Below are 26,186 nucleotides of genomic sequence, written 5' to 3'. Positions count from 1 at the left end.
AATTTAAGAAAAAACAAAAATAAATAATGAGGTAATATCTTTAAATAATATTTTGTTTAGGAATTTTGCTTTGGCACCACCTCCCTTCTCTCAGGTGGTTAATAGCTTCCGTGACAATCTTGGCACAGAGGGTAAGGGGTAGTCTGGTAATTTTCCGCTAAACTCGGTTTCTTCTTTCTTACCTCATAAAAACCAAATCCACTTTGGAGTATCTCTCTCGATAATAATTTCCAACACACTTTTCGCAAATCCATTCTTTTCCCCGCCATTCACTTCGCAATTTCTCTTCCAAATCTGTCCCTCTAGGGCTCCCACTTCGTTCCTCTTTCTCACCCAATCCCTTCCACGCAAACCCTAATTCCCCTCAATTTCCCTCCAGATTTCACCGTTCTCCACGCTTTCATGCCCTTCACGTGACCAATCCATGAGCTTCCCAGTCACTTCCGGCGCCGGCGCCGCCGCGGCCTTCTCCGGCTCTCGAGGCATCGGCCTTTCCAACACCGTCCACTCCGAGCTCGCCGCCTACCTCCCGCTGCCGTCGCTCCCGGTTTTCTGCGGTGCCTCCGACCAGGACCTCCGCCTCGTTGACTCGCCGGCGCGGCTCAACCGCGTAGACGTGCTCGCGCAGTCCGGCAAGATCGCCGAGCTGCTTCGCCACACCGATGTGTCGTACTTGTAAGCTTCCTCTCGCTTCCGTTCGTGTTCTACATTTTTCGCACGCCGAGGTTTTAGTCGCCTGCATGTTGAATAGTTGAATCAGTGAATCTCGTAAGCATGTGTTGAATTAGGCTCGAAGTTTCGACTGAATAGTTGTTACTTTTTTTGTGCAACTGAAGTTCGCAGTTGCGAGCTGAAGTTACTTGCATTCGAATTTTCATGTGATTTAGTGCAGCATATGTGATGAGAATTGACTTTTGGTTATCGTACGAAATTTGCATCTTAGGTACTTGTTTACTATGTGTTTAATACGTAAGAGAGAAATATGTGATAATAAGAGGAGATAAAGATAGTAAAGATACAAATAGAGCAAATGGAAGTAAACGAGACATGAAGTGGGAATAGAAGTTGATTGGCTCTGAAGAAAAACGAGTGAAATAAAAACAATTAATATATATATTTCAATTTAATTTTTATGTTAAATAACTGGTGATGAACCAGTCATAATTGATTATGGAAAATTGAAAATTAATTGTGATAGATTGATAATCTATTATGAACAATTCATTACCGATTGTTTTTGGAAAACTAATGATTTCTCATATAAAAGTTATTGATAATCCATTATAAATCACTGAGGTGACTGAAAATGTTGTTACAGTAGAATCTTCACACTGAGTCGTGGAGAAAAATAATTTGTGAGACCTACTAAACTCTTCCCCTCTTCCTTTCCTTTTTCTAAACACATAGTGAGACCGTGTTGACGGTTATAAGCAAAGTTGGTGCCAGGATCCTAGCCAAAGGTTAATGGGAAATGAAAGTGAAAGAGGTCTTTATTGATTGAAGAGGCTTTGTACCTAGGACTAATAAAGATCCAGCAGAATGGGTCTAGGCTTTGGAAAAAAATGAAGATGCAAAGGGTAAAGAGAAAAGAAATGTCTTATTGTTGTGATTATAAGATACTTTTGATTGGTAATTATTCCCTATAAGGCTATAAAATCTGCAACAAAGCGCATACATCCAAACAGATACCATCATCTTTTTATTTCTTCTCTATATTTCCCTCCATTTTTCTCGCGTACCAAATCTACCTCTAGTTATAGTTCTCTCTCTAAAGAAAATTAATTTATTTATATTTAGTTTTTGTTGCCTTTTCACTTGAAGTTTGCATGTTTAGGTCTCAGGCAGATTAGTATTAGACTTGTAAATAAAATTGGATGCTATTATATGCAAGGTATTGAATTGCAGTTGCAGTTTGATTTCATTTTGTCATATTGGGGATAATGCAGACAAGTGTGGCCACAATTGGGGTTGCTTAGTGGTTGTGGACGCTAAAAGTCCCTTACATTGTGGCTGAAATTGGGGTCACTGTCTTCTTTCTAAAACCCTGTGCATAAGGTTTACTTCTTTAGTTTGAGAGCTTTACTTAAATTTTTTATATCTTATAAAATTTATGGAAGAAGTTTTTACCACAGTTTACTAGTACATCTTTTTCAAACGAGTTTGGAGTTTTATTTACCATGTTGGTTGGATGTAAGGAAACGACATTCATTCAAGCTGTTTTCACGTGTTCAAATTCTCTTGTTTTGTTAAAATTGGATGTTTCAGTAAAGGTATACATATTGTTGCCATCATTTTCAATGTTGGTTATGTTGTAACTATTCTATTTATTATTGAATTTAATACAACTCTGTTTAATTTTCTCTTCTGTAGGAATTTAAGAGATGAAGCCAAAGGTGTTCCTTATATATATGTTGAGCCTTTAGAACTCCATGATGAAGTTCTCAGGTGCAATCCTGAAGCATTTGAATACAGCACTGCAGGTAAAAGAGTGCTTGGTTTCTGCCCCGAATATCACTAATGTGGATTTTGTTTCAAATCTAATGAAGTTGCTGTTGCTCATTGTTCTATAATAGTCTGACATAAATTGAGGATGTGATTTCTTTGCACTTGGGAAAGTTTAGTCATGCTGAGATTTATTATGAAGAGAAACTATCATAATAGAATGAAGTTTGATTTCATATTGACAAATTACTGTCCTTTGTACCTTTCAAGATGGCTAATGTGATTTGTTTGTTTGATTAAACTAGAATTTTGTTTTGTGATGTCAAACTTATAAAGTTGTTTACCTTTTTCACCTAAAACTTATGTTTTACTTTGCTCTTTGGGCTTTCCATTAAATAATTTAATGGTGCTCTGCTTATTGTTTATTGTATTGGTCAAGTTTCTCAGGTCCTGTTAAGGAGCAGATCTCTGGCAGTGCAGTAACTGAAAGGAGGAAATCTGAATCAAGTTTTTCTGTCCCAAGTCAGACTCAGAAAGACTATAATGCAACACATAGTCGCCAGCTTGATAATTTTTCCACAAATGTATTAATATTATAATATTATATTTTATAGTGTTAGTTGATATTTGATTTTCATTTTTAAATTTTTCAAAATTACTTGCAGGATATTTCCACGTTGTCTTCTAAAAAATCGAAAGTAAAAAAGAAAGGCGGTGATGGAATATCTATAGCACCTGATTCTGCTGAGCTTCAAGGTTGGTGCATACTTGTTTCCTGAAATCTTACTTTTTATTGTTGTCTGTTTGCTATCTCTATGTTTGTCATCACATTACTGAAGATAAATGTGCTGCTGTTACATGCGTAATCAACTGGTATTTGTAATTTTTTCTAGGTGCCCACATTCAAAGGTTTTGTGAACTTTTGGAGGATTTATGCAGCAAATCTGAACTAAATAGTGATGACAGAGATGAAGCAGAATGGTTGTCACTGCCTCTTTCTGATCTTAGATTACTTGTCAATGAAATAACATCTATTCGTGAAAAGAAACTTCTGCATTTGGTTCCCATAGAAGTCCTTGTTAGACTATTAAAAGTTCTAGATCACCAGATACATAGAGCAGAGGGCCTGTCAATTGAGGAATGTGATAATAGTGTAAGTTCATGTTGCACTTTTTCTGTATTACTTTGTATTGAATTTCTTTGGCTTGTTTGGATTTAGTTGACATTGGATATGACCTCAAGTTTTCCAAAAATTTATTAAAATCTAATTTCTACATACTATTGAGCTGTAAGAAAAAAACTTAATATCAAAATAGCAATGTCAGCTTTTTGCAGTTCCAACAATATCACCATAGAATCGAGTTTGGTTGCTGAAGCTCTATTTGAGAGTTGTCTTCACTTTCAATTTTGTGATATTGTTGAATGGGAACTCTTGAGGTTCTATATCCATCTTACCTTTTTCTTTAGGGACATCAAATACATAAATTCTTTGTAAGATGAAACTCTCCTTTTTTGAATAAGCAACCTTTATTCAAAAATACTTGCATTTTCCTAGGTCTTTCATCTTAACTTGGGTTGCTGATTTTTTCTTTAAAACGAATTTCTGTTTAATCGTTCTACAATAATCATATCATCTGAATATACTAGCACTATAGTGAGTTTACCTCTGATAAAGTGCTTTATGAGTAATGTATGATGGCCTTGGCTTTGTTTATATCTTAAGGAAACTTTTACTTTTGTAAATCTCCTAAACCATGTTTATGAAGATTGTTTAAGATCGTTTGAGACCCTCATTAGGAGAAATACCTTATCCCTGTACTAGGAGTTTCAAATCCTAAAGATATCTCAATGTGCACTTCTTCTAAAGCTCCGTGAAGAAAAATATTCAAAAACATTCTTTACATTTTACTGGTTTAAGTTCCAACCAAAATGAGCTGTCAGAGCAAGAACAATGCAAATTACATTTATCTTTGCTATTGGAGGAAATTTTCTCTGCATTATTCAGTCAACCTGACTTTATATTTGTCTGTATTCCCATTTGCTTTATATTTCACTATAAAATACTGTTGAAATGTATTAGTGTAATGTATTACTGTGTAACCCAACTTTGATGGTTGGGATTATTTCCCACCTACTACATACTCTATTTATAGAGTATCACACACATTGTAAAATATCATCTAGAAATAAAACTACTTCTGTAGTTATTTTAACAAATACAACCGTTTTATGTGTCTTTATTTATTGACAATCTCCCATGTTGAGTTTCTTTCTAATGCAGTCATCACCTCTCTTATAACTGTTCAATGTTCACTTTTTATGGTTTCTTAGATTGTGGTAGGATTATTTTGTGGCATCAGTAGCAACAATAAAACTTTAATGTTTATAAGAGTGATTATTAGTGCAAACATATTTATTGAGAAATAAGATATTTAACACATGATCTTTTCCTATTTTGATGCACTGGGTTAATTCCAATTCCAAATATCTAAGTTAGGCAACTCTTCTTGCTCCAGAGCCAAAGTGGCTTGTTTCCTTCTTTGATATATTTTATCAAAAATGTCTTCTACCTTATTGTAGAAGGAAAACTCCGTTGTTTCAAGTGTTTTTGTCCCTTGAAGTAGAAGGTTGACAAAAAGGGGTTCTATTTCATGCAATGTAACATCTATGGTGATAAAGACACTACGATCTGATGATGATAACGATTTATATTCCTATTTAGTAGGGGTAACTAATAATGACATAATTAAGAGTTCCAAGATCTAGTTCATTGCAATTTGCTTTGAGAGTGAACAAGAACAATGGACCCAAAGACTTGGCAACGTAGACTCGACACTAAGGGAGAAAAGATAACAAAAGACAATGAGGACTTCATAGGACTCATGTCATTTAAGACACAGGTGAGTAACCTGTTGATGAGGTATGTGGTAGGTAGCACTACTTTTCCCCAATAGATTTATAAAAATTAGAAACAGAGATAAGTGGATCTATATGCCTTGAATTGGTTTAGAAGAGCTTTATGACCTTCTATTTATAATGATGAGAAAGTGATACAATGGGAAGATGAAAGATCAAAGGACTAAACTAGACTTCCTAGGTACAACTCATAAGTTGCACTTGACTCATAGGTACTGCTGGAAGTAGTTCCCAACACACTACTCTCTACTTTAGACTTAATAATTACTCTAACATATATAAATTTAATAATTATTCTAACAAGATTTTTGGAACAAACATATGGAAAAGGGGTGCTCTAGCTACTTTTTTGTGAAAATCCATTTTTGTTGTGGAGTGCAACACGTGTTGATAATAATACATTATGAGATAAATTTTGAGAATTCACAATTTACATATTTAGTAAACCATTATTATTAGACCTAATTGTTTTGATGCTTTTTTCAAATTGATACATATTTAGTAAACCATTATTACTAGAATTACTTGGTTAAAAAAGTATTTATTCAACCACTTTTAGATCAAAGATCTGGGCTATCTAAAATATTTTCTTGGTATTTAAGTGGTGCAATCAAAAGGTGTCATCACCTGACAAAAAATATGCTATTGATATTTTGGAGGAAATAGGCTTGTCAAATTGCAAACCCATTAATAGTCCTACGAACTCAAATTAGAAGTTAACGAGACACAAGTGAACTATTCTCAAATCATGAGAGATAGAAGGTTGGTTGGAAAATCATTTATCTCACTATAACATGACATTATGTTTCTTATTTGTTATAAGTTGTGAGTCAATTGTGCACAACCCTCATTGATTTCTAGAATGCAGTACTTTGCATTCTTAGATATGTAGAAGAGAGCCCATGAAAAGGATTGTTGTATGAGAACTAGGGAAATACTAAAGTCTTAAGATATTGTGATGTAGATTGGGTTTGTTGTCCCATTGACAGGAGATCTACCATAGGATATTGTGTATTCCTTGGAGGGAATCTTATATCTTGAAAAAGTAAGAAATAGAGTGTTGCTTGATATGGCGTAGAAGTGGAATATAGATCTATGACCCTAGCTACATGTAAACTTGTGTGGATTAAACAAGTCTTTAAGAGTTTGAAATTTTTGAGAAAATGAGCATATTAAGTTATATTGTGACAATCAAGTAGCTCTTCATATTGCCTTCAATTTTGTGTTTCATGAGAAAAATAAACATATAGCGATTAATTGTCATTTTGTTAGAATGAAATTATTGTCCAAGGATCTCATTATAGTGTTTGTCAGCTTTAATGAACAACTTGTAGACATTCTAACTAAATCTCAATGAGAGCCTAAGATTCAATTTATATCATCGAAGATTGTGCATATGATCTATATGCTTTGGTTTGAAGGGGAGTGTTGATATGTAATGTTATTTTGTTGTTATTTCTTTTTTGTTTCTACCCAACTTTAGGGTTAGGGCTTAAGGCAAGTGTATCTTGCCTCTATTTATAACCATATATATATATGTATGTATACGTGTGTGTGTGTGTGCATGTATGTATGTATGTATGTATATGTATATGTATACACACACACATCGATAAAAGGTAAAACAGTGTAAGTTGAAGACACTGAATTTTGTCCATCTTATTTATTCAAGTGTGATGTCATGAAATACACATTAAGAAGAGAAAACGTTATTGAATTATTTAAATTTTTTGTATGACCATAAACATAAAATGTTGAAGACCCACTTTCCTATTGTCAAGATAAGCATGTGTTGGAGAATTTCATGCTCCAAAGATCATTAGGACCCAAAGAAACGAATTTCATGCTTGGCATTTGCTCTTATGAGTCAAATGTTGCTAGTTCGATCCTTGTTGGAGCTAAGCGTGTAGGCTACATGTGTAGATTTTAGCGGTGGTGTGTGGTGACTTTTTGCCGATGCACTTGCTGTTATTGTAATTGTTTGAGACACACCATTTTGGACCATCACAAACCTCAAAGGGCGATGATGGTAAATAGTGGCAAAGTAGTGGCCAACAACAATGGTGGTTGTTTACAGGGCAGCGGAAACAAAGCATCCAAGATCAGGAACTCTTATATCCAGTGCTTACTATTAGACCAAAAGCTATAAGTTATATTCAAGATACAACTTTTTTTACTTAAGAGTGTAGTATCCCAAATGTCATGACTCAATTGTGACTTGGTCTACTTGACTTCTGCCACGTGACAATTGATGTCCCTTGCAACAATTACCCCTCTAGGAAATCAAATTATTTAGTTGTGACTTCAACGGCTTGACTTTTGTTATGAAACAATTGATGCAGCTTGCAACTATCTCTCCTTAGCAATTGCTGTATTGGGAATCAAACATGAGACCTTGAATTTGATTCCATCTTAATAAGTAAGCTTCAGATCTAACTCAACCTCATAAAATTAACTTGAAAAGTAAGGTTTGCACTCACTTATGTACCATAATTTGACCACATTTAATTGATGTGAGATCTTTAATGCTTAGGTTACTAGGCATGGTCAATCTTACTATTGCTAGAATGATTTCTGATTTACATGTGTCTAGGTTGCGATGTCATTACTATTCCAATTCATGAACAAACTATTCATAATATTTAAGCCTAGATTCTTTATATTTTAAGCTATTTTTATTCTCTATTCTTTGATCAGGATAATCAAATGCAACAGTTAGAGAAACCGTTAGAAAGGACCTTGCTATATATACTGAATGGATTTAATTAAAATTCGTCTTTTGATATATCCCAACAGTATTGTTTGGTTCATGTAGTTGAACACATTATTTTGTTAATGCATATGGTTGTAGGCTGTTTTTTAATCATAATTTATGTATTGAATTTATATTAGTGACTTTTTTTTTTGCTTTTGATCTTTCTTTCAGTCAGATTCAGAATTAGTTTCATCTGTTTTTATTGCATTGGAGTCCATTCATGCTGCATTAGCAGTGATGGCTCATTCTGATATGCCAAAGCAACTTTATAAAGAAGAGGTATTTTCTTTTTTTATGCTAGTTTCAAGCAAATATTTTGTCTATGTGAAATCAATGATTTGATTTATTTAGCTTTCATTTTGTTTTAAACTATAATCTATAACGTCTAAAAGTAATTTATCCATGCCAGATAATTGAGAGAATTCTGGAGTTTTCTAGGCGTCAGATAATGGATGTTATGTGTGCATGTGACCCATCGTATCGTGCCTTGCATAGACCTGGTGAAAACACTGGATTTGAAGGTTAGCCCTACCAGTTTTAGTGGTTAATTGAACTGATATCTTAATTTTGTGTTTTGGAGAATGAAGACGCTACTGGAAGTGCAATACTTTTCTTTTAAATGGTATCTGACTTTAATTGTTTGTACTTAAAGTTGGATTTCAATTTCTCCGATGGCCAACATGGGATGGCAGAGTTCACACAAAGTGTATAAAAGGACCTTGAAATGGAGGGAGATAATTCCTCGGTGGTTTTCAAACTCCTAATATCTATATATATTTTTTTCCAGTAGATGACTATGAAGAAAATGAAGCTGAATTTGGTTCAGCCAGCAAGAAACGACGCACTAACAAGACTTTGAAGTTGAAGAAATCGGCATCAAGCAGGTCTGGTTATTTTTATTCACTTTATATATCCTTTATGTTGGTTTTCTTTTGCATCTATAGTTATTGTTAGTATTATTCTTGTCCACATTATTTTCTTATTGGTCCTTGCTTTATTAGGGTCTCTACTGCTGTGAATACTATCCTTCAGAAATTATGCACTGTTCTTGGGCTACTCAAAGATTTATTGTTAATAGAGAGGTTATCAGATAGTTGCATTCTACAACTTGTAAAAACAAGTATCACAACATTTTTGGTTGATAATATCCAGCTTTTGCAACTGAAGGCAATCAGTTTACTCAGTGCGGTACTGATACTTCTCTTTTACAGCTCTGATTGTTATCTTTCATGCACATATGGTAGTTCTCATGTTCCTTCATAATTTTGAGCATATGCTCTTGTATAATTTGTTTTTCCTATATGGTGGCGCAGATATTCTATTTATATGTACAGCATCGCATTTATGTGATAGATGAAATGGTTCAGCTTCTATGGAAATTACCGTATTCAAAACGAGCTTTGAGGTCTTATCATGTACGTGAGGAAGAGCCAAGGCAGATCCAAATGGTTACTGCTTTACTGATTCAGTTGATTCATTGTAGTGCTAACCTGCCGGATGCTTTAAGAAAAGCATCAAATGGTAATTCTGTATTAGAAGCCTCTGTTGATGCTAGTACTCCAATTAAATCCCACGAGGCAGTTACAGAAGCCTGCTGTCTGTTTTGGAGTCGTGTACTTCAACGCTTTGCAAGTGTAAAGACTCAGGATGCTTCTGAGTTGAAATCCATAATAGAGAATCTTGTTACAGATTTACTGACGACTCTAAATTTACCTGAATATCCTGCTTCAGCTCCTATTCTTGAGGTAGATCATGTGTGGGTGTTTTCTTGCTGGGATCTGCATATTATTTGTATACATATTATTTTGGTTGTTGCATTAAATTAGTTTACCTTGAGAGTTGTTGCAGGTTCTCTGTGTTCTACTACTTCAGAATGCTGGGCCAAAATCTAAGGATGTCTCTGCACGTACCATGGCAATTGATATTCTTGGTACAATTGCTGCAAGGTTGAAGCGTGATGCTTTGGTTTGTAGCCAGGAGAAGTTATGGATACTTCAGGATTTCCTTAGTCCTGATGTTCATGCTGAGCATCAAGCAAAAGATATATGTTGTGTCTGTTTAGGGGGAAGGGTTGAAAACCTGTTTACATGTCATGGTTGCCAGAGGCTTTTTCATGCTGATTGCCTGGGCATTAAAGAACATGAAATTTCCAGCCGAAACTGGTCCTGCCAGGCATGCATCTGTCATAAGCAACTACTTGTATTACAATCATGTTGCAATTCACAGCAGAAGAATAATGTGAAAAAGAATTCAAAAGCGTCAAATGATTCTGAAGTTTCTACGCAGGACATTGTTCAACAGTTACTTTTGAATTACCTACAAGATGTCACCTCTCCTGATGATCTGCATCTTTTCATTTGCTGGTTAGTACTTGCGACATATCTTCTAATTGACATTTTAGTTATATGTATGCAAAGGTAATGTTTGTGTAAATGTGCAGGTTTTATCTCTGCCTGTGGTACAAAGATGATTCAAATTTTCAGCAGAAGTCCATTTATTACTTTGCAAGAATGAAATCAAAAATCATAGTACGGGATTCTGGCGCTGTATCTTCTATGCTGACAAGGGATTCAATCAAGAAGATTACTTTAGCTTTGGGCCAAAACAGTTCATTTTGCCGAGGGTTTGATAAAATTCTTCACACGCTTCTGGTCTGTTGATATTCATCCTTTCTTTCCACAATTTGTTTAAAAATTGTTCTTTGCTAATCTTTCTTGTGTGCAGGCAAGCTTGAGGGAGAACTCTCCAGTTATTAGGGCTAAGGCTTTAAAAGCAGTAAGTTTAGAATACTTTTTTAAGTTTTCTGCTTTCCAGTGAAAACGGGATGCTTATAATAGTTTCTTGGTACCAAAGTAATCTCCTCTGATTTTCATTTAATACAATTAATATAATGAGCAGGTTAGCATCATTGTAGAGGCTGATCCAGAGGTATTGGGAGATAAGCGTGTGCAGTCTGCTGTTGAGGGAAGGTTCTGTGATTCTGCAATATCTGTTAGAGAAGCAGCATTGGAACTTGTTGGTAGGCATATTGCTTCACATCCTGATGTGGGTTTTAAGGTATGTGGGTCACTGGATCTTTCCTTTGTGGTCAATAAGAAAACTGGTCCTGTCTTTTGTAAACATAACTGGTATGGAGAAGAGACTCTCCATGATGAATTGTTAAAACATTTTTCTCAATTGTGTTTTGTAGTATTTTGAGAAGATTGCTGAGAGAATAAAAGATACTGGTGTAAGTGTTCGAAAACGAGCTATAAAAATCATTAGAGATATGTGCACGTCAGATGCTAACTTCTCTGGATTTACAAGAGCTTGCACAGAGATAATTACACGTGTTAGTGATGATGAAGCTAGCATCCAGGTATTTTAAATTTTTTCTTCCAAACATATGGTCATGTTTTATAGCATTGGTGATGATATGTAATGTTTATGCGTTTCATTTGTACTCTTCAATTTAATTACTAGTCATTGGTTATGAGCGTGTACTTATTTGATGTTAAGTCTGGGAACTGTTTGTTAATTCTTTTATCAATGCTCTCACTCACATTATATTAAGATGTTCTGCTTGCTATGCTTTGGTTCTGCAGGACCTTGTTTGTAAAACTTTCAGTGAATTCTGGTTTGAGGAGCCTCATGCTTCACAAACTCACAGCTTTGGGGATGGTAGTACTGTTCCACTCGAGATAGTTAAGAAAACAGAGCAAATTGTTCAAATGTTAAGAGGAATGCCCAATAATCAACTTCTTGTAACTGTAATAAAGCGCAATTTGGCACTTGATTTTTTGCCTCAGTCTGCAAAAGCCACAGGGATCAGTCCGGTGTCTCTTGCTACAGTACGTAAGCGGTGTGAGTTAATGTGCAAATGCTTGCTGGAGAAGATGTTGCAGGTGTGGTAGTATTTTGGTTATGCCGTTACGTTTGGCTACTTTGATGTTAACATGACAGTTCTTGTTCATTATCAGGTTGAGGAAATGAACAGTGATGAAGTTGAAGTGCGTGCACTTCCGTATGTGTTGCTCCTGCATGCATTTTGTCTTGTGGACCCTACTCTCTGTGCACCAGCTTCAAACCCTTCCCAATTTGTTGTTACATTGCAGCCATATCTGAAGACTCAGGTATATATTGACCTGCTCTGGTGTTATTGTGAATTGTGTAATGTTCCTCTTTTATTGGTTTAATTAGTATCATTGATTTACTGGAGGTAATTTTCAGCTATGCTATGTCATCCATATTGGGGTGGTTATTTTGAACTTTGGGTGAGCTATGGGGCTAAAATGTATATTTGATAAAATTGTACCGGTAGATTAGAAGATAGAAGATAATAGATACTTGTATTGTGCAGCAGCACCAACTAATCCAACAATTCACCGAAGTAAACCATGGCAGCTGGGTATTCATAGTATCTAGGTATGGATAAGGAGGCATAAAATAGTATGTGAGCTTCAACTATGGTGAAAGAGCTTAAAATAGTTAGGTTAGTTGATAATTGAGCATGCCATGATGATTTAAGGATCTCTTCTAGAACTTTATGACCTTGGTCTGTGGGTGGACCTTTATGTGCCTCTAAAAGGTCTTTTATAGTGTGACCAATGCCGCAGTTAGTCCTGTATATGTGACTTGTTATCAAGAACAGAATTGGAATGTGTTGGAGATTCTACATCTACTAGAGAAATGAGCATATTATAGTATATAAGTGATTGCAAACCTTATCTTACAAAACATTTTTGTGAGGTTAAGTTACACTTAAAGACTATCCTCTTATTAGCAAAATTCTTTTCCTCACTGATAGGATACTGGGTAATAGGATAGAAGGGAGCCGAATGGTAGGAGGCAAGGGGAAGCAAGCTGAATGGTGGAAGGCGGGAGAGGTCAAGTCGAACGGTGGAAGGCGGTGAAGAGCTGGAACCGAACGGTAGGGTGTAGGGGAAGCAAAGCCGAACGGTAGCTGGGTTGAAGAGTGACTATCCTAACTAGGACAACAGATATGATAGACGGGAAATATTTAGAAATAATTATAGTAAATAAGAATATATCTTAAGGAAATATTTTATTTAGAGAACAATATTCATATTTTATTCTAGGGAAATATTTTATTTAGGAAATAATTAGTATAAATTAAGGGAGAATCTAGGGTTAAAGGTATGCTTTTGATTATTGAGTTTGTTGACCTGCGGCTACCGTCCTATGAGGGAGGTTATGCTCCCAAGTAATTGAAGGAGGTTATCCTCTCAATTATTGTTTACTTTTGTTTATTCAGATATTACCATCAATACAAGAAATTCATTCGTTCATTATCATTCAGTCATTGTCTTTTCTACCTATTGTGATCGTGATTAATTACGTCTCCGACTCGGATACGTAACACTCATTTTGTTTTGTTTTGGTCTTGATCTTTTTATTACTCCTTGTAGCTTTTGGTCTATGATATTTCATTGTATTTTTCTAGTTTGTTTTTGTTAAAATGTATTATGTTTATGTTGTTGTTTGATGTTGTTTTGTGTGTGTACCCAACTTGAGAAGTGGGTTATATTGTGTCATTGTGTTCTGTCATGGTATTCTATATATATATATATAGAATACCATAACCTTGTAACTTACACTTTTCATATATGAATAAAATGTCTTAGTGTTTTAACATGGTATCAAGAGCCAGACCCAATGTGCCACTGCTGTCGCCGCCAGCTTCCGCCGCCGCTGATGCTATCACCGTCGTTGCCGCCGCTGTCCGCCGCCTTCCGCCGCCGCCGCCGTCCGCCGTTTGTCAGGCAAAGTTGAGGGTTAGGTTCGCCTAGAGAAGCGCGACCCAACCCTGGTGGTCGCTTCCTCAGAAACCTCCACGCGCAGCTTCTCTCCGATCTACGCCGGCCACCGTCCGGCCACTGTCACGGTTTTGACCGGTGACTAGCGGATCTGGACCGTCTTCTCGAGCGACGGCCAAACTCGTCGGAGTCAAGAGCAGACTCCTCTTCACGCGCCGCCACGCGCCACCTATATCGAGCAAGTTCCCGGCTCGTGGTCCTCACGCGCCGCCTATTTCCGGCGATTCTCCGGCGCGTGTTCCTCACGCGCCGCCTTCTCTGTACTAGGTCGACACTGCGCCATTGCAGACAGTTTCGTCGTAGCTTCCTCAGCGTGTTTTGGCCCTTGCTTCGCTGGTTTGGTAGTTGTTGTTTGCACCTAGGGTTTTCTCCCTTAAATTTCACATTGATGAGCTTCATTTCTTAGTATGGTTGAAGAGGGATTCTGATTTCCCATAGTCATTCTTTTTGGATCCTACTCACAAATCTAGAATGACATCGTCTACTAAAACTAATTTCTCCTTATTTGCCACTTCAAGGAACGGAGCTAATGGAGGATGCCATGGTAGTCGAAGTGGGTATGTGCAATGTTCAAATGAAGAGTATCAAGAATTTTTGAGATACAAGTTTGACAAATCCACTGGCCATTGTCAGTTTCCTTTAGTGCCAAGTGTGTCAAGTGCACGTATCTCACAATCTGCGGAATGTCAAGGTTCATGGATTCTTGATTCAGGTGCCTCAAATCATTTGTCTGGTAACACTCGTTTGTTTTCCTCCATTACCTCTCAAAAAGTTCCTCAGTTAGTTACTATTGCCAATAGATCCAAATTGACATCTCAAGGAATCGGCAAAGTGTCTTTATCTCCCTCACTGAACTTAAATTCTGTTTTGTATATTCCTCATTGTCCTTATAACTTAATGTCCGTGAGTCAATTGACACGTTCATTAAATTGTTCTATAACCTTTACTGCTACTTCCTTTGTCATACAGGAACATGGTACAGGTCGTCGAATTGGAGAAGGATATGAGTCAGGAGGATTGTATTTCCTAAAACCTACCTCTTTTGTTTCTTGCATTTCAACTTCATCTCCTAAAATTTTACATGATCGTTTGGGTCACCCAAATTTGTCTAAGCTGAAGTTGATGGTTCCAAGTCTTAAACACATTCCTGTCTTAGATTGTGAGTCTTGTCAGTTAGGAAAACATGTTAGATCTTCTTATCCAAAGAAATCTGAGACACGATGTAAGTCTATTTTTTCTACCATTCACTCTGATATTTGGGGACCGAGTCGGGTTACTTCCTTTGGTTTTAACTATTTTGTAACCTTCATTGATGAATTTTCTCGATGTACGTGGCTTTATCTTATGAAAGAGAGATCTGAACTTTTAGCCATTTTTATGTCCTTTGTTAATGAAATTCAGAATCAATTTGGAAAGACAATTAAAATTCTCAGAAGTGACAATGCTAAGGAATATTTTTCTGCTGCATTTTCTTCATTTTTATCTTCCAAAAGAATTTTACATCAGTCAACATGTCCTCACTCCACAACAAAATGGCATAGCTGAGAGAAAGAATAGACATCTCATTGAAACAACACGTTCCCTTATGTTAAATACTAATGTTCCTGTTCATCATTGGGGGATGCAATCCTCACTGCCTGTTTTCAAATCAATAGGATGCCGTCTTCCTCTCTTGAGAATAAAGTTCCTTATTCTGTTATTTTTCCAAATGACGCCCTATATCATATTCCCCCACGTGTATTTGGGTGTACATGTTTTGTCCATAATGTTTCTCCTGGTCTTGATAAACTTTCTCCCAAGTCTATTAAATGTGTCTTTTTGGGATATTCTCGCATTCAGAAAGGATATAGATGTTATTCTCCCTCCACAAGAAGGTATTATATGTCTTCTGATGTCACCTTTTTTGAGGATACACCCTTCTTCTTGTCTTCCAAGGAGTATCCTTCATCTGTTGAAGAGATGCTTCCTATACCATTATGTGATCCCTTGGTCATTCCCGCTTCTCCATCTTCAGCTTAAACTCAGAATGCACAAGATATTGTTGAACCACCTTCCTATGTGCCTGAAGATCCTCGAGACTCAGCTCCTTCTCCATCAGATTCTCAGACCATGGATCCTTCATCCTCCTTGTCCTCTCTTGACTCAAATCAGGCTTGGCCTATTACTCTTCGAAAAGGTATTCGATCTACTCGAAATCCTTATCCTGTTTATAATTTTTTAAGTTACCATCGTCTGTCTCCTACATATTTCTCCTTTGTTTCCTCCCTTTCTAACATCAAAGTTCCTAATAATGTTCGTGAGGCACTTGATCACCCTGGATGGCGACAAGCCATGATTGATGAAATGCAGGCACTTGACAAAAGTGGCACTTGGGAACTTGTACCTCTTCCTCCTGATAAGAAACCCGTGGGATGTAGATGGGTATATGCTATTAAAGTTGGTCCTACTGGTGCCATTGATCGTCTTAAAGCTCGTCTAGTCGCAAAGGGATATACTTAGGTTTATGGTCTTGACTATTGTGATACTTTTTCTCCGGTGGCCAAAATCAGTAGTGTTCGTCTATTTCTTGCCATGGCTGCCATTAGACAGTGGCCACTTCACCAATTGGATATTAAAAATGCCTTTCTTCATGGTGATCTGGAAGAGGAGATATACATGGAGTAACCTCCTGGGTTTAGTTGTGTTGCTCAGGGGGAGTCTAAGTTAGTTTGTAAATTACGTCGTTCACTCTACGGTTTGAAACAATCACCTCGAGCTTGGTTTGGTAAATTTAGCCATGTTGTGCAACAATTTGGATTAAAACGATGTGAAGCAGATCATTCAGTGTTTTATGGGCATTCTACTCTTGATAAATGTGTTTATCTAATGGTTTATGTTGATGATATTGTAATTACAGGAAATGATGTTGCGAGAATTGTTCAATTAAAGGATCATTTGTTCAACCACTTTCAAACCAAAGACTTAGGTCGGTTGAAATACTTCCTTGGTATTGAAGTGGCACAATCAAAAGAAGGAGTCATCATTTCACAAAGAAAATATGCCCTGGATATTTTGGAGGAAACAGGTCTGACAGATTGCAAGCCCATTGATAGTCCTATGGACTCAAATAAAAAGTTAATGAAAGACCATGGTGAACCTTTCTCAGATCCAGAAAGATACAGAAGGTTGGTTGGAAAACTAATATATCTCACCATAACAAGACCTGATCTTTCTTATCCAGTGGGAGTTGCGAGCCAATTTATGCAAAATCCTCATATAGATCATTGGAATGCCATGGTACGCATCCTTAGATATGTAAAAGGGAATCCAGGTCATGGACTGTTGTATGAGAACAAGGGAAGTACTGAGTTAGAAGGATATTGTGATGCAGATTGGGCTGGTTGTCCAAATGATCGAAGATCTACTACAGGATATTGTGTACTCCTTGGAGGGAACCTTGTATCATGGAAAAGCAAGAAACAAAGTGTTATTGCTTGATCTAGTGCAGAAGCTGAATACCGATCTATGGCCATAGCTACATGTGAACTTATATGGATCAAACAACTCCTTCAAGAATTAAAATTCTGTGAAAACAAGCCTATGAAGTTGTATTGTGATAACCAAGCAGCTCTTCACATTGCCTCCAATCCAGTGTTCCATGAGAGAACAAAACATATAGAAATTAATTGTCATTTCATCAGAGAGAAGTTATTGTCCAAGGATCTCATTACAGAATTTGTCAATTCTAATGAACAATTTGCAGATATTTTTACTAAGTCTTTAAGAGGGCCTAGGATTCAGTTTATATGTTCCAAGCTTGGTGCATATGATTTATATGCTTCAGCTTGAGGGGGAGTGTTAAAATGTATTATGTTTATGTTGTTGTTTGATGTTGTTTTGTGTGTGTACCCAACTTGAGAAGTGGGTTATATTGTGTCATTGTGTTCTGTCATGGTATTCTATATATATATATATATATAGAATACCATAACCTTGTAACTTACACTTTTCATATATGAATAAAATGTCTTAGTGTTTTAACAGTTTTTATTTGTTAGCCTAAAAGAAAGTATAATCTGAAAATGACAAAAAGGCCCCATATCCTTTTTTCAGGTTGACAATCGTATGGTTGCGCAGCTGCTTGAGAGTATACTATTCATAATTGATGCTGTGCTGCCCATGCTTGGGAAGTTGCCTCCAATTATTGTTGGGGAACTTGAGCAAGATTTAAAACAAATGATTGTCCGGCATTCTTTCTTGACGGTCGTCCATGCCTGTATCAAGTACCTACAGTTTCTTACCATTGCTTTCCTCAGTTAGCTCTGTTTTTACTTATTTTCCGCCTTATCCTGCAATTGACCAGCTGATAGATTCACGCGATGTGGAGTTCTCTGATTTTTCTTGATGGATAATAGTTTATAGTTGCTAAATAAGTTTGTGAAGCTTGATGTGAGAATATCTGAAGATTTTTTCTTATGTTAATTCATAAATACCATTGTGAAAACATGTGACTTTCAGCAATTTTTGACTTTATTTTGTGAAAATTTTCTGAAATCCTTGAACTACATGTAATGTTTTAATTTGCAATTATAGTATGTGTTACTTTTTGGAATTGTAGAAAATTTGTTTTTCTTTCCTTTAACGGAAGGGAATTTGCTTGCTTTTCATCTATATATTGATCTTATTACTTTTTCTTTATCAGGTGCCTCTGCTCTGCGAGTAAAATGTCTGGAAAGGGGGCTGTTGTAGTTGAACAACTTGTTCAGTTCTTCTTCAAATGTTTGGATACTCCGGCTGTTGATAACAAGCAGGTTTATTGAAAAATTCATATTAAAATTTGTCTTTTGATTTAGTGTATGTAATATTGGAGCTGTCCTCCAATTCTTAGCAATGTTTTTCAACTTTCAGAAAATATGAAATTGTATTTGGAAATCATTCTGTAGCATTGTTTTTATATTTTTTCCTTATTTATGTGTTTCACGGCTAGGTAGGGCAAATGTTCTCCTGACAAAACTTAAGAGGGGGAGGGGGTGGAATCGGTGCATGGTAAGAGCCCTACCTAGTCTTGACATGGGTCACTAGTCAATGTCTAGTCTTAGAAACCTTACACTCCAAAAGTTCACTTTTGGGCTTGAAAGCAGTGTTAAATTGTTCCACATACGCTTGGATTATGGTTAAAATACTCCTAAGTAGTACACGAATATGATACATGCATGGGATTCGGTACGATGCATATCCTACTAGGTGAGAATACACTTATAAGCGCATGCTATATGTGACACACAGAGAGAGTTAAGAATGTATAGAAGTTCTTAAAGCATGATAACTATATAATTGCAATTGTGCGGATCTAAATTTAAATTACCTTTCCAAAATAAAAAATAAGAAAATCATTGTCATTAAATAAGTATTTGTGCTTCATAAGTTTGGGTACTTCATCAAAATATATTGGTGAAGTTTCCTAGAGTATTGTGATCAGATATGTATTAGACACGAAGACATGAAACAAATGGAAGTATTGGTGCTTTATAACTCCTCAGGGCCTATCCTCTCACCTTCTGCTAACTTTTGGGCTTGAGTTTGCTCATTTCTAACACTTGAGATTAAAACTGAGAAAATATATTCTTGAGGGCTGCTCAAATCCCTCTTATTATCTTCTATATATATTGAAAACACAAAGTACTTGGAACATCAAGAGTCTGCACTAGACCTCTAGGTACAGAACTAGGTACGACTCATTAATGGTCTGGCAGACAAGCCTTAATGATGATATATAACAGTAATTATTCTAACACTCCCCCTCAAGCTGGAGCATACAGATTGTATGTACCAAGCTTGGAACAAATAAACTCAATCCGAGGTCTCCTTAATGACTTAGTCAACACATCTGCGAGTTGGTCATTTGATCCAACAAACTCGGTACATATTTCTTTTGACAATAACTTTTCCCGAACAAAATGACAATCAATTCCTATATGTTTAGTTCTCTCGTGAAACACTGGATTTGATGCAATGTGAAGAGCAACTTGGTTATCACAATACATCTTCATACTCTGGATGTCACAGAAGTTAAGCTCTTGAAGGAACTACTTCACCCATATAAGTTCACATGTTAGTGACGCCATTGCCTTATATTCAACTTCAACTATTGATAGAGCCACTACATTCTGTTTCTTACTTTTCCATGAGATAATGTTTCCTCCAAGGAAAACACAATATCCAATAGTAGATCGTCTATCAATAGGAGAACCTGCCCAATCGGCATCACAATATCCTAATACCTGAAGGCTTCCTTTTTCTTCATATAACAGCCCTTGTCCGGGAGCCTTTTTCACATACCTTAGAATGCGAATGATAGCATTCCAATGGCCAACACATAGAGCTTGCATGAACTAACTAACCACTCCAACTGCAAAAGATAGATTCGGCCTTGTAATAGTGAGATAGATTAGTTTTCCAACTAGCCTCTTATATCTCTCCGGGTCGGAGAATAACTCACCTTCTTCTGTTGTTAATTTTTGATTTGGGTCCATAGGACTGCCAACCGGTCTACAATCAATCATGCCTGTTTCTTGCAAAATATCCAGAGCATACTTCCTTTGGAAGATTACAACTCCATCTTTTGACTAAGCTACTTCAATGCCTAAGAAGTATTTGAGGCTTCCAAGATCCTTGGTTTGGAAATGTCTACACAAGTACTCCTTCAATTGAGATATTCCAGCAGTATCATTTCCTGTAAGGACTATATCATCAACATATACTATTAAATAAACACATTTCCCGAGAGACGAATGATAATAAAAGATTGAATGATCTGCTTCACTGTGTTTTAGTCCAAATTTTTGAACAATGGAGCTGAATTTTCCAAACCAAGCATGTGGTGATTGCTTGAGCCCATATAGAGATCGGTGCAATTTGCAAACCATACCAGACTCCCCCTGAGCAACAAACCCAGGAGGTTGCTCCATATAAACTTCTTCCTCAAGATCACCATGGAGAAAGGCATTTTTGATATCCAATTGATGAAGTGGCCAATGACGAATTGTTGCCATTGCGAAGAAAAGATGAATGGTAGTCATCTTGGCCACGGGAGAAAAGGTGTCACAATAATTAAGGCCATAAACCTGAGTGTAACCTTTTGCAACTAGTCGGGCATTTAGCCTATCAATGTCACCATTAGGGCCGACTTTAATTGCATATACCCATCGACAACCAACAGCCTTTTTGCCCGGGGGAAGTGACACAAGCTCCCAAGTATTACTGTGGTCAAGAGCCTGCATTTCTGCAATCATGGCTTGTCGCCATCCAGGATGATCAAGTGCTTCTTTCTCATTTTTGGGTATAACCACAGAAGACACTGAGGATAAAAGGGAATAAAAGGAGGGCGACAATCTGTGATAGCTAAGAAAATTATAAATGGGATGGAGTTTCGAGTGGAACGAGTACCTTTTCTGAGAGCAATGGGCCAACCAGAATCATCTTCACCAGGAAGCGGGGCAGAGGGCGGCGTGTGAACAGTACGCGCCTGTTCGCAGCGCACAAAGAAGCTGCGCGTGGAGGAGAATCAGACTCCGGCACTAGATCCTGTGGTCGCCGGACAGAACAGTGACGACGGACGACGGCGGACAGATGCGAGATGACAGAGAACCAAGTTGAAGAGCTTCAAACTGCAGTTGACAGCTGCAGATAGTGACAAGACAACCGCGGACAATGGCAAAGGGCACCGTACAGATGCGTACAACAATGACAATGCTGGTGGACAACCCAGGACAGAAACCAGAGCAGGATGAACCTGCTCTGATACCAACTTGAGATTAAAACTGAGAAAATATATTCTTGAGGGCTGCTCAGATCCCTCTCATTATCTTCTATATATATTGAAAACACAAGAGTACATGGAACATCAAGAGTTTGCACGAGACCTCTAGGTACAGAACTAGGTACGACTCATTAATGGTCTAGCAGACAAGCCTTAATGATGATATATAACGGTAATTATTCTAACACTAACATTTCCTTTTTGGGGAAGGGGCATTTTTTTGGGTTGAGAGTGAGGTTGGTACTTTTTTTAGGTACATAAAATGGATTTGATTTCATCATTTAATTATCTTTTAAAAAGTTGTAGGCTCATGCTAAAAGATGCATGATGTAGTTTATATATTATGAACTCTTCCTGTTATCTGGACCATTCATCTGACAAGTGCCAACTTAATTAGTGTCAAGGGAGGCTATTATTTCTTGTAGATTATAGCTCGTGTAGAGAATTGTGGTTATGAACATGAAACTCGCAATGTATTTTTTTGTTATGTAGTTTTTATACTTATATTTAACTTGATGATGAATGCTTTATTTTAGAATGGGATTTAAAATAAAAATTTATTGTTCCATGCTATTTACAGAAAGTTGGACGATCTCTCTTTTGTCTTGGGTTACTTATCCGTTATGGTAATCGATTGTTAGCAAACTCCAGTAATAAACTTATTGATTTTGGAAGCAGTGTCAGACTGTTTATTAAGCATCTGTCTGCAGAGGATTTTGTTGTCAAAGTTAGATCTTTGCAGGTATGATTTATTTGTTAACTTTGTTCTTATCCCAGTTTAATTTTGAAGTGTATTAATGTTTTATTGTAACTCTTGTAGGCACTAGGGTTTGTTTTAATTGCTAGGCCAGAATATATGTTGGAAAGTTATGTTGGAAAAATACTGGAGGAAATATTATCCTCTGCTGCTGATACTCGCCTTAAGGTAATATATTTTCCCTGATATATGTGTACTTATACTTCGGTATATACTAAAACTTTTGCTGTAAATCAGATTCAAGGATTACAAAACATGTACGAGTATCTTCTGGATGCTGAAAGCCGAATGGGAACTGATAAAGATGATGATAACGTTGCTGGTTACACAGTAGGAGCTGGACAGAGTGTACCTGTTGCTGCTGGTGCTGGTGATACAAACATATGTGGGGGTATAGTTCAGTTATATTGGGATAATATTTTGGGCAGATGTTTGGATTTCAATGAACAAGTTCGTCAATCAGCCCTGAAGGTGAGATCTAGCTTCTATATTGGTTCAGATTCAATACTCTTAATCCAAATGTTATTGAACAATTAAATCTCTTCTTTGGAAACAGTTAATAAACATATGCATGTGTGTGTATTGTATTTACTACTGTTTGAATTCTTCCAAATCTTTTGGATTAATGGGGGTGAGGTAAAGGATATGAGTAAATTAGGTAGATGCTTTTCAGAGGAGTTTAAAAGTGAATCTTGCAAGTGCTAGTTATCAGTCTCTTGGAATATGGTCTAAATTATCTATCGTTTTGAAGCTTATTTTCTTTGGAAGATTAAGTGCCTCTTTTTATTAGCACAGTCTAGCTTTGCGAACGGAGAGCAATGACTTCCAATGGACTTTCTCTGAAAGCAATTGCCGTGGTCCAAGTTTTATTTGAATATGTTGCAATGCTAAAACAATCAGGACTGAGGCATTCCTGTTAAAATAGTCTAGTTTTCTTTTACTCTTACATATAAAATAAGAGATTTGTTGATAATGCAGATTGTTGAAATTGTGCTGCGTCAAGGTCTTGTTCATCCAATCACCTGTGTTCCGTACCTAATAGCACTTGAAACAGATCCTCTGGAGTCAAATTCAAAGTTGGCTCATCATCTCCTGATGAACATGAATGAAAAGTATATCTCTTATGTATTGTTGTGGTGATGTACTACATGTTACCTTGGGCTTTATTAGCTAAGCTATTGAAAGAATCTTTTCAGGTATCCTGCATTTTTTGAAAGCCGCTTGGGTGATGGACTTCAAATGTCATTTATGTTTATGCAATCTATCTGTGGTGGTTCTGAAAATGTTGACACTAAGATCCAATCTAAGATGCCTATTTCTGGAAAAGGGAAGCCTGAGGCTGGGCCGCTTGCTCAAGCTAAACTTGGGGTTTCTCGAATATACAAGCTCATCCGAGGGAACCGGGTTTCAAGGAACAAATTTTTGTCCTCAATTGTGAGGAAATTTGATAATCCAAGATGGAATAAATTAGTAATTGCTTTTTTAACGTAAGTACTGTCTGTTGCTATTTTTTGTTTCTTTATATGGGTTCTTAGATGACCTTTTAGTTTTTTCCACAGATACTGTACGGAAGTCCTTGCTTTGTTGCCATTCATTTCACCTGATGAGCCCCTTTATTTAATCTATGCCATCAATCGAATAGTTCAAGTGAGGGCCGGACCGCTAGAGGCGAATTTTAAAGCCTGGAGTTCAAGCATTTCAAATCACGGTACACCTTATGGAAATGGAATGCATCAACAGGCGCCAGAAGAGTCTACTGTTACAACCCAAGCAATGTCAGTGGATTTGAATGGATCAATTCAACAAAATATATATGCTCATCTCAATTCCAATGACTTGAGATCCCTGGATTTAAATGGATCAAATCACCAGCAGGTAGATTATTCTTATACGGGTAGCCCTGAAACAAAGCCGCATGCTACGGGTTACACAGATTTTAACTTCTCAAAAGATGATCTAGAGAAAGTTCAGGTATTCTGGAACCCACGGTCATTAATTTGGTCAGTAATGATTTGTTTGAGGAAAAATGTTTTAAAGTTTTGCTAATGGAAACCCCTGCTCAAACTAAGAAAGTCAAATGTTTTCAGAAAACGGCCTAAACATTAGAATATGCATATGTGTGCTCATTTTGTTACATGTGATTGTGCAGGCCGACTGTTTATCAGCAATTGCATTGCAGCTTCTTTTAAAGCTCAAGAGACACCTAAAAATCATGTATAGTCTCGACGATGCCCGTTGTCAGGTAAAATTATGCAGTGCATCTCATCATCACTTACGCAACAGTTAAATGTTGTTCATCCTTGACTAGGATATTATGGGTACAAAACTAACTTCTCCCTCTGAAATATGCTCCCACTTGTTCAGGCATATTCTCCTACTGAACTACCAAAACCTGGAGAGGTTATCTCCAGACAGAATATAGCCTTTAGTTTAGGTGAATCCCAATTCAGTTTGCCTACGACTCCGCAAGAATTGGTACCGAGATATCAGGTACTATATGTTGTGAGAATGTATTTGCTTTCATACCCTTGTGAGCTTTAGTGGTCTTTAGCCATTGTTTCTCATTTGTTGCACCAGGAATTTAAGCATGCTTTGAGAGAAGACACTGTTGATTATTCACACTACACTGCAAATATAAAACGTAAGAGACCTACCACTACTCCAAGGAAAGTTCAAGCTCGGAAAGCTGTACATGTGTCAAGTGGGAACTACAACGAGGAATATGATGATGATTATAGCGGTGGAAGTGCGATGCGCAATATATCATTTAGTGGCAGCCGCAGGAGTAGCCTTAGAAGCTCTAGGCAATATTGATTTGATGTAATTACATGATAGATAGGCTAACTTGTACATTAAATAGGAAGAAAAAAAAATTACAGAATAGGATGAGAGCCTACAGCATAGGGGTTAAGGAAACAGAATTTAGGTTAAAAGTATGGACATGGAATACACCTTGTCCTTTCACTACTATGATTTTTGTCTGTTTCCTTCTGTGTAATTTCCATTATAATATAGTGCCTGCATTCTTTTGTTGATTAACCTTTATCTAGTTTCCTTGCTTTTCTGCTTTTACAAACAATACACCTTGCTTTGCTACCAATAAGTCACCTTTCACAAAATTACTAAAATCGAAAAAGTTATCCCTAGTACTCCATTTTTAAGATATTTTCTACTAAATAATCCCTACCAAGTCTGTCTTCTCTATTTTTAGCTCCTTCTCTAATCAAACGTCTAATAATGACGCAAGCGGAAAATCGTTCTAGGATGTTGCAGCTATTTTATAGTTTCCGTTTTGGATGGGTGGAATTTCTTTCACCACGCTACCTTTGTCCACCATTCACTGTACGAAAAATATCAAAGTGTTTTCGTATTAAGAACTCATGATTAATTAAAAATAATATTTGAAGTTATGCAATTAAAAACATTTATGGTGTATACATTTTAGAATTATATTTCAGATTAAGCAATCCAAAATATAGTTTCAAATTTGATCTGGAAAAGTGTTTTTAATTATGTAATTTGGAAATGTTGAGTATATTTCTTAGAATTATATTTCAGATTAAGCAATTCAAAATATAATTTCAAATTACATCTGGAAAAATATTTTTAATTATATAATTGAATATGTTTAATATAGAATTTAGAATATAATTCTTTCTTATATAATATCAATTTTTCTAATTATTTTAATTTATAATATAG

The 26,186-nt window shown here is 36.6% G+C and overlaps 1 protein-coding gene across 3 annotated transcripts; it reads left to right on the top strand.

Annotated features, from left to right (window-relative positions):
* The first annotated feature begins 215 nt into the window (after positions 1 to 215).
* On the top strand, positions 216 to 25,523 carry LOC108345530 (sister chromatid cohesion protein SCC2). 3 transcript variants are annotated; one of them, XM_052866749.1, is made up of 29 exons: positions 216 to 675; positions 2,371 to 2,480; positions 2,890 to 3,026; positions 3,108 to 3,198; positions 3,336 to 3,595; positions 8,285 to 8,392; positions 8,523 to 8,634; positions 8,901 to 8,997; positions 9,115 to 9,301; positions 9,427 to 9,858; positions 9,962 to 10,285; positions 10,400 to 10,476; positions 10,554 to 10,764; positions 10,838 to 10,888; positions 11,012 to 11,170; positions 11,304 to 11,471; positions 11,698 to 11,997; positions 12,073 to 12,225; positions 18,022 to 18,191; positions 18,611 to 18,719; positions 22,308 to 22,469; positions 22,548 to 22,652; positions 22,722 to 22,955; positions 23,463 to 23,596; positions 23,681 to 23,971; positions 24,044 to 24,455; positions 24,634 to 24,726; positions 24,849 to 24,974; positions 25,062 to 25,523. In XM_052866749.1, exons 1-29 carry the CDS (start codon positions 425 to 427, stop codon positions 25,296 to 25,298), a joined length of 5,301 nt encoding a protein of 1,766 aa, XP_052722709.1. In that variant the 5' UTR covers positions 216 to 424; the 3' UTR covers positions 25,299 to 25,523. The 3 variants fall into 3 exon arrangements, with proteins under 3 accessions (XP_052722709.1, XP_017439602.1, XP_017439600.1); XM_017584113.2 differs by having other exon boundaries at positions 8,904 to 8,997; positions 9,962 to 10,476; XM_017584111.2 differs by having other exon boundaries at positions 9,962 to 10,476.
* The last annotated feature ends 663 nt before the right edge of the window (positions 25,524 to 26,186 follow it).

The sequence above is a fragment of the Vigna angularis genome, chromosome 8 (assembly GCF_016808095.1).
Source record: "Vigna angularis cultivar LongXiaoDou No.4 chromosome 8, ASM1680809v1, whole genome shotgun sequence".
NCBI classification, from domain to species: Eukaryota; Viridiplantae; Streptophyta; class Magnoliopsida; order Fabales; family Fabaceae; genus Vigna; species Vigna angularis.
This window is presented reverse-complemented; position numbering and strand designations above follow the sequence as displayed.